This window comes from Octopus sinensis, linkage group LG6 (assembly GCF_006345805.1).
Source record: "Octopus sinensis linkage group LG6, ASM634580v1, whole genome shotgun sequence".
NCBI classification, from domain to species: domain Eukaryota; kingdom Metazoa; phylum Mollusca; class Cephalopoda; order Octopoda; family Octopodidae; genus Octopus; species Octopus sinensis.
Genome location: NC_043002.1, coordinates 55,771,918 through 55,786,191, shown reverse-complemented (window position 1 = coordinate 55,786,191; position 14,274 = coordinate 55,771,918). Strand labels below are relative to the sequence as shown.

Here is a 14,274-nt window from a genome sequence, read left to right as displayed (position 1 = left end):
ATTAGTCATGTGACTTGGTTAAAAATAAGTTGTCATGGTGCTCGTGTACTTACCGAGTTTGGAACAATATTTGTACGTTGTCTCTTTCCATTTATCATCTGGCTAATGGTGTGATTTTATCGCTAGGAATGTTGCATAGAAAATTATATTTCAAAATTTTACTTATCTCTGACTAATATTTGTGTGAATCCTGAAAACTTGGTCAGGTTTCCTGCAAGGATTTAACCTGCTCCATTTGTTTAATTTGATTTCTTCCTCTTCTCTTTCATTTTCCTAACTACATTCCTCTCATCTTTTTCTTCTTCTATCTTCCCCACTCTTTACTTTTCTGTTTCTTCTTTCTCTCACATCATTTCATTCTCTTCATCTATCAACCTTTCCTCCTCCTCCCATTCTCACTTTCCCCCTCTCCCTCTTCCATTTAATTATTAAACTAAACACAAGTCTCCAACAGATGTTGTGCCTGTATCAATCTTAACTGACACACACACATGCGTGTGTGTGAGTGTGTATGTATGTATACATGTGTGTGTGTAATTGTTCAGGTGCTGCCCCAATACGCCAGCTACGAGGATGGATCAGGTGGCACTTCACAGAAGGCAACCAGTTGGCTACAGAAATAATACAGAACGAAAAACCTGAGAACCATCCACGCTTCTGGGAAGCTGTGAGTATCATCCTTGTCTCTTTGTATTCTGAGTATAGGAAGAAGAAAATGTAAGCAGCCGTTCCTTTTGGCCTTTGCTTGTTTTAGTCATTGCAGCGTACTGCCATGCTGGAGCACCACCTTGAAAGGTTTTAGTTGAATTCAATACTTAAGTATTTTTATGCTGGTTCTTATTCTATTAGTCTCTCTTGCTGAACCGCTAAGTTATAGGGATATACACACACAAACAGCAATTGCTAAGTGGTGGAGGTGTGTGTGTTGTGACAAACACAGACTCAAAGACACACATGAGAGCTTGGTGTAAGCATCTGACTTACCAGCTCCTGTCAAACAGTCCAACCAGTGACATTATGATTAAAGGGAATGTTGCCCAATTTGAAATATCACAGTATGACAGTATTGACCAGATCATCAGATGATGTTATACACCGCTGATCACGATGCATTTCCAATTCTGTCTTGATTGCACCATTCTTTTCAGCTTGACCCAAATTGCTTGATTAAATTATCTTCCTCTTGTTGTGGGAGCCTTCCAAGTGGCCTTTTCTGATCTCTTGGCCACCACTCAACAACTTCATGGGTCTATCTTTTGAATGCAAACCTGGTGGCATGTCCGATCTAATGGAACTTGTAGTTTTGATATTCTGTGATCACATTGTTCACTCCACTCTGTTCTTGAATTATCTCATTTTAAATATGCTCTCATAATGATAATCCAAGAATGGATTTTTCTATGGCCCTTTGCATCAAAGCCAATTGATGTTCTGTCCTCTTTGTAGTAGCCCAAATCTCACTAGCCTATAAGCGCATAGGTAGGACAGTGCCAGACTTCAGTATTTAAATATAATAACTAGAAAAGTGGGAAAGATATTTTACTAAAATAAAATTACAGAAATGATTTATTCTACCCAGAATGTTTCTTTTTTAAGCATAAAGATTGTTGTAAAGATTGTTTGCTAACATAACATGGCAGTCCTGTTTAGGACGAATGTTGCTGTAATTTAGTCCCAGGAAACATCGTCTCCAGCTGGCCATACTACACGATCTGTGTCCTTATATTTTCGAACAAGGGAATCTAGCACCCTTGTTTGAAAATATAAGGACACAAATCGTGTCATATAGCCAGCTGGAGACGATGTCTCCTGGGGCTATAAATTACAGCAACATTAGTCCTAAACCAAGACTGCCATATTATGTTGGCAAACAATCTTTACAACAATGTACTGTTGCTGAATATCTCACGTTGTGAGATTTAGAAATATTAATTTTCTAATAAAGATTGTTTAATAATTTATTTCTCTTCATATTTTCAGATTTACCGTTTATTACTCCAAGGAAGTGTTGATGAGGCACGACAACTGTTTTTGCTCCATCCATCCTGTCACATAGATAGCTTCACCAGTTTAGAAGAACTAATGCGTAAAATGCCTCAGTTAGCTGTAAGTTTTACTTTGTGCTACAAAACATTTTGGGTTGTTTTTTTCATCCTTTACTAAAATACTAAAATATCTTCATTTTCCTCATTTTAACGCCCACTTGTCCATGCTAGCATGGATCAGACAGTTTATTTGAGCCAGATTTTCTATAGTTTGTTGCCCTTCCTGTTGCCACCCCCTCACCTATTTCCAAGCAAAGTAATATTTCCCCATGGCCAGACATGTTTTCACAGAAAACTGGAGATGAATGACACCGCTTGTATGACAGTGATACTCATTTACAACTATCATGTGATGTCAAGACAATGAGACACAAACATTTATATTGTTGCAGTGCCACTATAAAGTTGGACAGTCAGTCGTAGGAGAGGTCAGTAGTTGGAGAGTTGTTGTATGAGTTCTCAGTTGGAGACTGTGTGAGTTGCATGATTTATACAAGTTGAAGTTACTGCCAAGGTAGACGTTTCAAAGTCGTCTTGCAGAGCCATCTGTGATAACACCATAGACAAGTCAACGATAATAATGGTAGTGACAAAGACATTACAGTGCCGATGACAACATATAAGTGGGCGAGGTTCCACATCATAACACATACACTCATTCACACTTATGTATAACTTTCCCCCTGAAATATATATATATATATATATATATATATATATATATATATATATATATATATATATACTCTTTTACTTGTTTCAGTCATTTGACTGCGGCCATGCTGGAGCACCACCTTTAATCGATCAAATTGACCCCAAGACTTATTCTTTGTAAGTCTAGTACTTATTCTATCTGTCTCTTTTGCCAAACCGCTAAGTTACGGGGACATAAACACACCACCATCGGTTGTCAAGCGATGTTGGGGGACAAACAAAGACACACTAACATATACACACACATACATATATATATATAGCGGGGGCGGATGTGCTGAAAGTGTAACTGCTAGAGTAAGAATAGCCTGGTGACAAAAAGCCTCTCGCTCAGAATAAAAGGCAGACCGTATCCGTGCCGGTGGCACGTAAAAAGCACCATCCGATTGTGGCCGTTGCCAGCCTCGTCTGGCCCCCGTGCCGGTGGCATGTAGAAAGCACCATCTGATCGTGGCCGTTTGCCAGCCTCGCCTGGCACCTGTGCAGGTGGCACATAAAAAGCACCCACTACACTCTCGGAGTGGTTAGTGTTAGGAAGGGCATCCAGCTGTAGAAACACTGCCAGATCAGACCGGGCCTGGCGCAGCCTTCTGGTTTCCCAGACCCCAGTTAAACCGTCCAACCCATGCTAGCATGGAAAATGGACGTTAAACGATGATGATGATGATTATATATATATATATATATATATATATATATATATATACACACACACACACACACACACACACATATATACAACGGGCTTCTTTCAGTTTCTGTCTACCAAATCCACTCACAAGGCTTTGGTTGGCTCGAGGCTATAGTAGAAGACACTTGCCCAAAGTGCCACGCGGTGGGACTCAAACCGGAGCCATGTGGTTGGTAAGCAAGCTACTTATCACACAGCCACTCCTGCGCCTATAATAATATAAATATATATATATATATGCATGCATATATACATACATGTCCATACCTACATATATATGTATATATACATGCATAATTAATTGTATCTAAAAGCGTCACCTTTACCTTTGTAGCAGTTGACTATGGTGCTGCTACACCAGTCATTGAGTATGACTCTTTAGTGTATCACCTGGTTAATATACGGGTGACTAGGCTATAGCTGACACCGCCAGATATTTTGAGCATCTCTGCTGTGATTCCTGATGGGCCGGGGGCTTTCCCTGCCTTCATACTCTTGATTGCTTTATCTACCAAGGTACTCTCAATTTGGATAGCTGGTCCCTCTTGGGTCAACATTTGGCAGACTCTTTCTCCCATTCATTCTCTTTATTGAGCAACCTTTCATAGTGGTGTCTCCAAACCTCTCTCTTTGCAGCCTTGTTTAGTGCAAGTGAACCATCATCCATATGGACACATTTCTCTCCTACGACATCACGATTCTCTCTCACACACTGTCTTGCAACACGAAATACTTCAAGTCTTTGGTCCTCACGGTGCAGAACATTGGCAAATTTTTTCTTATCTGCTTCCCCTCTGGCTAAATAAACCTGTCTCCTAGCTTCCCTTCAGGTAGTCTGATACAATTCCCTGCTACCTCCGTTCTTCCAGTCCTTCCAAGCCTGTTTCTTTTGTCTATTAGACAACCACATTGTTTCACAACCTCGTTACCTTGGGTTGAGAAGGGACTTTGCACCAACCACAGATCTGGTCAGTGGCTCTCAGCAGGTTGTCTAGTAGAAACCTCCAGTTGTCTTCCACATTATTTGATGTTATATCCCCTTCTATTTTATCGAAGGCTTCGAGTAATATGTCTCTAAATCTCTGTCCATTTGCAGGATCTTTAAGCTTCCAGACCCTTCTCCTCCAGGCTGGTATTCTTCTGGGCATCCATTTAGCCCTGATCCTGAAGTCGCTAACTACTACTAATATATATATATATATATATATACATACATATATATATATATCATCATCATCATCATCGTTTAACGTCTGTTTTCCATGCTAGCATAGGTTGGACGGTTCGACTGGTGTCTGGGAAGCCAGGAGGCTGCACCAGGCTCCAGTCTGATCTGGCAGTGTTTCTACAGCTGGATGCCCTTCCTAACGCCAACCACTCCATGAGTGTAGTGGGTGCTTTTTACGTGTCACCAGCACGGGCCAGAGGAGGCTGGCAAACGCCCACGATCAGTTGGTGCTTTTACATCTCACCGACATGGATGCCAGTCAGGCAGCGCTGGCATCTGCCACTTTTGGACGGTGCTTTTTACGTGTCACTGGCACGGGTATCTTAACTACAATTTCCGTTTGATTTTTATCTTGATGTTGGTGTTGATGTACTTGACTCAATAGGTCTCCTGGAGAACAGCGGGTCACTCTACGATCAAAGGTTAGCGCAGCAGGGTGTCCCGCAAGCCATGAACTCACTTCATTTGTCGGGTTTTCACAGTCACAGCATATCTCAGAGGTCTTGGTCTTTGTCATTTCCTCTGTGAGGCCCTATGCGTCACCGGCACGGGTATCACAACTACAATATCCATACGATTTTTATTTTGATGTTGATGAACTTGACACACACATGCACACATATGTAAATATATGTAAATTTAAAATAATAAGGGTAAAAAATTGAATATTAATTTGATTAATATCAATTTAAAACCAATGGTCTAGCATATTAAAATCTGAAGATACAGAAAAATTATATTACATACATATAAGAAGGATGACCACTACATGGACATCCATGTACTTGAAGTAGATTAATCTATATTTTGTTTTTCTGGCGTTTGCTAAAATTTTCTTGAGAGCATTCCTTTCTTAGTGGTAAGACCATAGCGGATCTACTATATATATATATATATTATATATATATATATATATATATATTTATACTTCTTCCAGTCTGTTTAGATGTTCAATAAAAATAAATATATTTCCTTAAAATTGAATAAACTTTTTTAAACAAATTAAACAAATCCTATAAAAGTGAATTTTTGTTTTCAACAGATATTTTCCAATTAAAATAGTTTTTTTCTCATTTTGTCTTTTGCAGAATTTTGTATCTCAGGGTCGATCTCTGCCAGAATTTGAAATGAAATGGCGACACTGGCGAGATGAATGCAGCAGACGCTTAAAGAGTGGAGATTTCATCGCTAATGAACATTTAGAGAACATGGCTAAAGTAAATTTCCCTTTTTTTCTTCTTTGTTTTGTTTATGATGTTATTTTATTGTGACTCATGATGATGATGATTTATTGTGACTCTGGGCAGAACTAGGTTCCAATACCAGTTTGAGTAGGAATTATTTAAGCAAGACCTTTCCCCCATCGATTCTTGTGGCTCCTATTTCTGAGAGACATTCTTTTGCATTGGGTTTGGTCATTCAGTCTCTCTATGTGCTACCTTGGGTAATTGTTTTCTTCTATAGTGCTAGGCTATTCTTGTGAATGGATCTGATAGGCAGAAACTGAAAGAAGCCTGTTTTGTTTGTGTGTGTATGTACTCTGTAAGGTGGTTGGTGTTAGGAAGGGTGTCCAGTCGTTAGAACCCTGCCAAAACAGAACAATGAAGCCTGGTGCAGTCTTCTGCCTAACTAGCTCCTGTCAAACTGTCCAACCCATGCCAGCATGGAAAATAGGACGTTAAATGATATGTATACTCTTTTACTCATTTCAGCCATGTGGTTGTGGTCATGCTGGAGCATATATACTATACGTATATTGTATTTATGCATTGTTTTACTGCCAGATGCTTTTCCTGTTGTTAACCCTTCCCTGTTTTTCCAAGTAAGGGATCTCTTATTATATTACATGTCTCTGAGGGCATGAAGCAAGTGGATGATTTGTCAACAGGAAGAGTGACACCACCACCTCTTCTTTGATTATTGGTCTGCTTCATGGGTGCAGACCTGTGACTAAGCAATAACATCATTATCAACAACAACAGCACCAATAATGCTACAAAATATTTATAAGCTTTTCAACCTGCTTCCCCTGTTGGCCAGTCTTATCTCTCTCAACATACGTCCTTTCCTACCAACTTTAGAATGAAAACTCACTACATATATTGAGGTTCTAAACTTTGACAGTGAAGGCACAATGGCCCAGTGGTTAGGGCAGCGAACTTGTGGTTGTAGGATTGCGGTTTCGAAATCCAGACCAGGCACTGTGGGTGTTTATTGAGCGAAAACACTTAAAGCTCCATGAGGCTTCTGCAAGGTGGTGACCCCTGCTGTACTCTTTCACCACAACTTTCTCTCACTCTTTCTTTCTGTTTCTGTTGTACTTGTATTTCAAAGAACCAGCCATGTCATACTCAATGTCACGCTGAATCTCCCCGAGTACTATGATAGGGTACATGTGTCTGTGGAGTACTCAGCCACTTGCATGTTAATTTCACGAGCAGGCTGTTCTGTTGATTGGATCAACTGGAACCCTTGTCATCGTAACCTACAGAGTGCCACGAAACTTTGACACATTAACCCTGTTGCTGCTGCTGCTCATATAACAATAACCAATGGAATAGGAAGAAATGAAAAGGCAGAAGGCAAGGGAAGAAAAGAAACCAAACAACCAATGTTGTCCCATTTCTTTAACTTTCTACCCATCATCTTTACTATTACCCCTGTTGTCACCATCATCACCATCATCATTGACATCATCAGTTTCCATTTAGATTGTTTAATTAATTAATGTAGGTATCTCTAATTATTCTGTTACTTTTTTTCTTTTTCAGATTTTATGTGGAGAAGAAGCAGTTTTCCACCAAATGAAAGACTATTGTGAAACATGGTTCCATATGTTGGTATCCAAACTATTTTATCAAAATCCTGTTGTAAAGACCATGGAATTGCAACATTATATACAGGTAAGTCCTCATCCTTTCAAGTCATCCAACCCATGATGGCACAGGTTGGATGGTTTGACAATATCTGACAGGGCTAAAGACTGCATCTTACACCAGTGTCTGCTCTGGCATGGTTTCTCCGACTGGATCATCATCATCATCGTTTAACGTCCACTTTCCATGCTGGCATGGGTTGGATGGTTTGACTGGGGACTGGCAAGCCAGGATGCTGCACCAGGCTTCAATCTGATCTAGCAAAGTTTCTACAGCTGGATGCCCTTCCTAACACCTAATGCTAATTCCTTTACAGAATGTACTGGGTGCTTGTTTTCTTGGCAGATGCAATACTGCTGTTGCCATGCAGCTTGCAAGACTAAGATTTTCGACTGAATGGGGTTACAGTTGAGACTAGAGGCAGGATGAAGGATTAAAATATGGAAGGGCTGGAACAGAACATGTATATTGCTGTAGAGGATCTTCTTGCCTACTCTCCGTGTGTAGAGTGGTAGAGGGGTTGTTGGTGTGGCAGAGCTGGTACAGTGCCAGATTAAATGTCTCCATGTTCTAAAGTCAAATCTTGATATTCACATTTGAATTCACCCCATGATGCATCCGTTTGGGGGCTCATCATCATCATTTAACACTCCTTTGCTATACTGGCATGGGTTGGACAGTTTGACAGGAGCTGGTTAGGCCAGAGAGCAGCACCAGGCCCCAGTTGTCTGTTTTGGCATGGTTTCTGCAGCTGGGTGCCTTTCCTAACACCAACCATTTTATAGAGTGTCCTGGGTCTGGATTTTCTTTACATGGTCCCAGCATCAGTGCTGTGTGTGTGTGGTCTTTTATGGAGTGACAGAATTCAGTTCTATATTTAAGAGCTGAAGAATTATGTACATTATTTACATTTGATGGATATTTGTCATCTTGTTTGTTGTTAACACATTTTGACCGATACACCCTCCAGCCTTCGTCAGGTGTCTTGGGGGAATTTCGAACCTGGGTTCTCATTCCTAACGTATTCATTCCTAAGGTGTATGCCCACGGGCATATGGCCTAGTGGTTAAGAGTGCAGGCTACTAACCCCAAGATTCCGAGTTCGATTCCAGGCAATGACTTGAACAATAATAATAATAACAATAATAACATCGAAAAATACCTTGGGACAGCTTCCATTACCTAGGTGACCAAGTCAGTAGCGGGGGTGGATGCTCTGAAAGTGTAGCTGCTAGAATAAGAATAGCCTGAGCAAAGTTCAGAGAGCCCCTACTTGTGCTGGTGTCAAAGGGCCTCTCACTCAGAGTAAAAGGCAGACTGTATGACACATGTGTACGAACAGCCATGCTACATGGCAGTGAAACATGGGTCGTGACTGCTGAGGACATGTGTAAGCTTGCAAGGAATGAAGCCAGTATGCTCCGCTGGATGTGTAATGTCAGTGTGCATACACGACAGAATTGTAAGTGCCTTGAGAGAAAAGTTGAACCTAAGAAACGTCAGATGTGGTGTGCAAGAGAGATGACAGCGCTGGTATGGTCATGTGGTGCAAATAGATGAGGACAGCTGTGTGAAAAAGTGTCTCAACCTAGCAGTTGAGGGAATCTGTAGAAGAGGTAGACTTAGGAAGACCTGGGGTGAGGTGGTGAAGCACGACCTTCAAACATTGGGCCTCACTGAGGCAATGACTAGTGACTGAGACCTTTGGAAATATGCTCTGCTTGAGAAGACTGGCAAGCCAAGTGAGACCATAACCCGTGGCCTATGTCAGCGGTGTAACCAGCCTACTCATGCGTACCTTTCTTCCATTGGACACTAAACTTTGCTTGCGAAGTCCTGTTGAGGCAAGTGAAATCACAATCAAAAGGGTACATCAGCTGAAATGTGTTAACAACAAACAAGATGAGAACAAATAACTGTCAAATGTAAATAATGTAAATAAAGTGAAAGAATTGTTTTTCACTCACTAATCCTTATTGCTGAAGTGTTCTCATTGCTTTCCAGCCTTGCATCGACATGTATCGAGGAGACAACCGAATGGCTCAGTTGGACAATATTCTTATTGCCTTGTTTGAATTTGACATTAACCAAATGATTCGCAGCTGCTGGTGAGTCCTACATTTATATTCTCTGGCTCTCTCTCTCTCTCTCTCTCTCTGTCTCTTTCTTTTTTAATGGTATGTTCAATTTTCTTCAATCACTTTGTGTTATTTTAATGCCGCAAACATCATCAGCATCATCATCATAATGTCCCCAGCTCATTCTTGCATGGATCAGATGGAGATTATAAAAGCAGATTTTCTATGGCTGGGTGCCCTTTTTGTTGCTAACCCCCATCTGTTTCTAAGCAAAGATAATATTTCCCCATAGCCATACATGTTCTTCTGCAGAATATTGGGAATGAAAGATGCTGCTTGTATAGCAGTGACACTCATTTACAACTATCACACAATGTCACACAAAGAAACACACACATGCACACCCACAAACACGAGTTTTCATTTACTGAATCCATGCACAAGACATTGATCAGCTTTTGTCTCACCTGGTTATAATTAATTACCTGGGTTATAAATAAAATATAATTCAAACTAATTTATACTACAAAAAGGCACAGGTATGGTTGTGTGGTATGACGCTTGCTTCCCAGTCACATGGTTCTGTGTTCAGTCCTGCTGTGTAGCACCTTGGTAAAGTGTTTTTAGCCCTGGGCCAGCCAAATCGTTGAGTGGATTTGGGAGACAAAAACTGAAATAAGTCTGTCGTATATATATATGTGTGTGCATATTTATGTGTATGTACGTTTGCATCTCTCTGTCTTGACATTATGCGACATTTTTAAATGACTCCCTATCATACAAGCTGTGTGATTCATTTCCAATATTCTGCAAAAACATGTCTGGCCATAGATTATTCCCTTTGCTTAGAAAAAGGCCAGGGGTGGTGACAGGAAGGCTGTCTGGCCATAGAAAAATCTGCTTCAATAAACTCTGTCCAAGCATGGAAAAGTTAAGGGTTAAAGCAATGCGGGTATTAGTGTTGTCTGGTTCAGTGTCCTGTGAAATTTAATTTGAATCTTTTAATACAATTGTAAATTTAATCTTTACTTCTATATTCTTTGTTTAATTTATTTAGAGAAAGCATTTGGTGCTGGTGCCATGTAAAAAAGCACCAATACTGATACCACATAGAAAGTACCCAGTACACTCTGTAAAGTGGTTGGCCTTAGGAAGGGCATCTGGTTGTAGAAACCATGCCAAAACTGGCAGTTGGAGCCAGGTGTGGCTCCTGGCCTTACCAGCTCCTGTCAAACTGTCCAACCCATGCCAGCATGGAAAACATGTTGGATGATGATGATGATGATGGTGTTGATGAAAGTTTAAAATATTTCTTTAAGAAACCTTCCTAATTTTCATGTTTCCTTTCTAATATCTTTACAGCACTTACCTTGACAATTGGTGGTTCACAGCGCATCTTGCTGATCTTCTGACTCACAGTGGTTTCCTAGCACCACAGAAATTACCGTTAGTTCAACCAAATTTCTCTTGAATTTCTTCTCTTGGATGTGTTTTTGTCTCATGCCTCATTAATGAAATCAACATAAAAATAATAATGATATGATGACAAGCTCTTGGAGAGGTGTGATGTATACCGACTGTGTGTGTGTAAGTAAAGACACATGGCTTAGTGGTTAGAGTTTTTGGCTCATGATCGTAAGGCTGTGAGTTCAATTCCCAGCAACGCCTTGTGTCCTTGAGCAAGACACTTTATTTCATGTTGCTCCATTCCACTCAGCTGGCAAAAATGAGTTGTACCTGTAATTCAATAGGGACCATCCTTGTCACACTCTGTGCCATGCTGAATCTCCTGGAGAATTACATTAAGGGTACATGTATCTGTGGAGTACTCAACACTTGCACATTATTTTCACGAGCAGGCTGTTCAAATGGAACCCCTGTTGTAACTGATGGAGTTCCAGTAGTAGTAGTAGTAGTAGTTGCTGCTGCTGTGTGTGTGTGTAAAAATGTAAGTGTGTGTACTCATATCCCTGTATGTGATGTTTAGCCCTAAGACATTTTTCATTCAGCAGAAATTTGGTCAAAAGCTTTCTAACCGTGACCATCTCATCTTATTTCCACTCATTGTATTATGCGGATCATGAGTTGTTTCTGTTTTTTTTAAGATGGTTCATGTGATTCAAAGGAAATTTGACTGCTGTTTCTGCCTTATGATCACAGGCATTCCAGCCACGACTACACATCCTCTTTGTAAACCATTGTGTAATCTGTTATTTACTGAAGATAGAAGTTTTATGCTTTGAGAGATTTGGCTGCTGTTTCTAGTTGAATGAATGACCATGTAGCATCTCTGATTGTGGTGGTGTTGATGAATGCATGTGTGAGGGGTGTACCTGTTTGTGTGTGAATGTGGTGGAGAAATCTCTTTGTTGTTTTAATATTGTTAATGACTTCACTCTTCATCTTGTTAGATCAGTGGTTCTCAACAGTGGCTCCCAGGACCCCAGGTGGCCCTCAAACGTCCTTCCAGCAACCCTTGATAGTCTTCCCTCTATAAATATAAGTTTTCCTTTAATTGACCTTTTTGGGTGTGGCTCCCAAAGAATGAAAGATCCAGGTTTCGGGTCTTCAGCCCAGATATTGAAAAGGATTGAGAGCCATTGACGTAGATACTAATGAAACAAACCTTGGCAAAAGTCTAAAACATGGATTTGTCATGAAATGTGGGAATAATTCGATAAGCCATATGTGGTTGTGTGGTGAAGAAGTTTGCTTCCCAACCACCTGGTTCCAGGTTCAGTCCCCCTGTGTGACACCTTGGGCAAATGTCTTCTATTATAGCCTCAGGTTGACCAAAGCATTACGACTGGGTTTAGCAGATGGAAACTAAAAGAAGCTTGTCACACAGGCATGCACACATATGCACACACACACACAGCTTAAGAAGCTAGCTTTGCAGCCATCTTGTTCTGGGTTCAGGTCCACTGTGTGGCACCTTTGGCTAGTGTCTTTTATTGTAACCCTGGGCCAACCAGAGCATTATAAGTGGATTCAGATGATGGCAACTGAAAGAGGCCCATCGTGCATGTGTGTGTGCTGTTGTCTTGACATCATGTGATGGTTGTCAATGAGCATCATTGCCATCCAGAAAACATGTCTGGCCAGTGGGGGAAATATTACTTTGCTTGAAAACAGGTGAGGGTTGGTGACAAGAAGAGCATCCAGCTGTAGAAAATGTGCCTCAGCAAATTCTTTCCAACCTATGCAAGTATGGAAAAGTGAACATGAAACCATCATCATTATTTAATGTCCTTTTTACCCTGCAGATATGGGTTGAACAGTTTGGTCAGATCCAGTGGACTCAAAGTCTGCTTAGGCATGCTTTCTATGGTTGGATGTCCTTTTTAATGCCAACCCCTCTACAGAGTGCACTGGGTGCCCTTTTTGTGCCACCAGCACTTGTGAGGTCACCGTGCATTTTGGAAGGTAGGGTAGGGGCAGTCTTTTTCTCCTTTCTGCTCACTGGCAAACATATACACACAAATGTACTTTTTTGTTCTAATTTCTTAGTTTTTAGGTCAATGTGTTGTTTACATAATGAATTATAAAAACTTTCCCCTTTTTCTGTTTATTTTAAAGGCAAGGTTTGAGTATGAGAGAATATTTACTCCTGGATTATGCTTCCAGTTTGATGTCTCACAAAAGGTAAGAACTACTCTTCTGTGTGTGTGTGTGTGTGTGTGTGTGTGTGTTTGTATGTGTATTTGTGAGTGTGTGTTTGTCTAGATATTATGTAATGCTTGTAAACAAATGTTCATTTTCAATCTTTCACAAGAAATCTTACCTTGCTTGGAAGCAGGTGAAGGTTGGCAACAGGAAGGGCATCCAGTTGTAGAAAACCTGCCTCAACAAATTCCATGCAAACATGGAAAAGTGGATATTAAAATGGTGTCTTTATTGGTGTCATTCCATTGGAGAGAGAGAGAGAGAGAGTTTTACGATTCTTTTTAAAATACTCCAACTTAGATCCATTTCTTGTTACTTACATTTGAAGTTAAGAAAAATTGATAGAATTCTTGTCATGAAATGGTTCTTAAAAATTTGTTGGCAATTCAGGCTCATTCTTGAAAAAACTCTAAAAGACAGTCTTCATAATATTTTATTTATATGTTACCCTTGAAGATATTGTGAATGTTTCTTAATAATCTTTTGCTCCATATTCTTGTTGTTGCAGTTTATGGCCTATTGGTATTCACTATTTTGACTTCTGTCCTGAGTTAGGCAGGTAAGACTTTTCAAGTTCAACTCATTAGCATTCAGGTTACTCTGTCAAATATTTTGCTTATTTATTTACATTGTTTTGAATTTATCATGGATTATCTTACAGCTTTTAGATTTCCATGAGGTAACTATTTATTTTTTAGAGTTAGATTGTAGGGTAAGTGTGAAAGGCTAGATCTGGCCATTTTGAACAGAAAACAAGTAGAATATTTGAACCACATTTGGCTGGTTTAAATGCTAAAGGGTTCAGCTGTGTTTCCACTGAATATTAGCATCAGCTTTATGAAACTATGAAATACATGGAAATATTCCATCAAAAGAATCACATATTTAACACACCATCATAGCATATTCTGACCAAATATTTTAGACTAGAAGTCAGTCCTCTGGACATTACTGTCCCAAGGCTTATAGGGCTGGT

General features: G+C 40.1%; 1 protein-coding gene across 1 annotated transcript in view; it reads left to right on the top strand.

The window, feature by feature from the left end:
* Nucleotides 1-14,274, top strand: part of LOC115212952 (nuclear pore complex protein Nup85) — a 43,639-nt gene that overhangs the window by 12,772 nt on the left and 16,593 nt on the right. Inside the window, exons 7-14 of the mRNA XM_029781805.2 lie at nucleotides 546-667; nucleotides 1,981-2,106; nucleotides 5,767-5,895; nucleotides 7,450-7,581; nucleotides 9,559-9,662; nucleotides 10,995-11,078; nucleotides 13,212-13,277; nucleotides 13,807-13,857. Of these exons, the coding sequence (XP_029637665.1) occupies nucleotides 546-667; nucleotides 1,981-2,106; nucleotides 5,767-5,895; nucleotides 7,450-7,581; nucleotides 9,559-9,662; nucleotides 10,995-11,078; nucleotides 13,212-13,277; nucleotides 13,807-13,857 (814 nt within the window). The remainder of the gene's footprint in view (nucleotides 1-545; nucleotides 668-1,980; nucleotides 2,107-5,766; nucleotides 5,896-7,449; nucleotides 7,582-9,558; nucleotides 9,663-10,994; nucleotides 11,079-13,211; nucleotides 13,278-13,806; nucleotides 13,858-14,274) is intronic.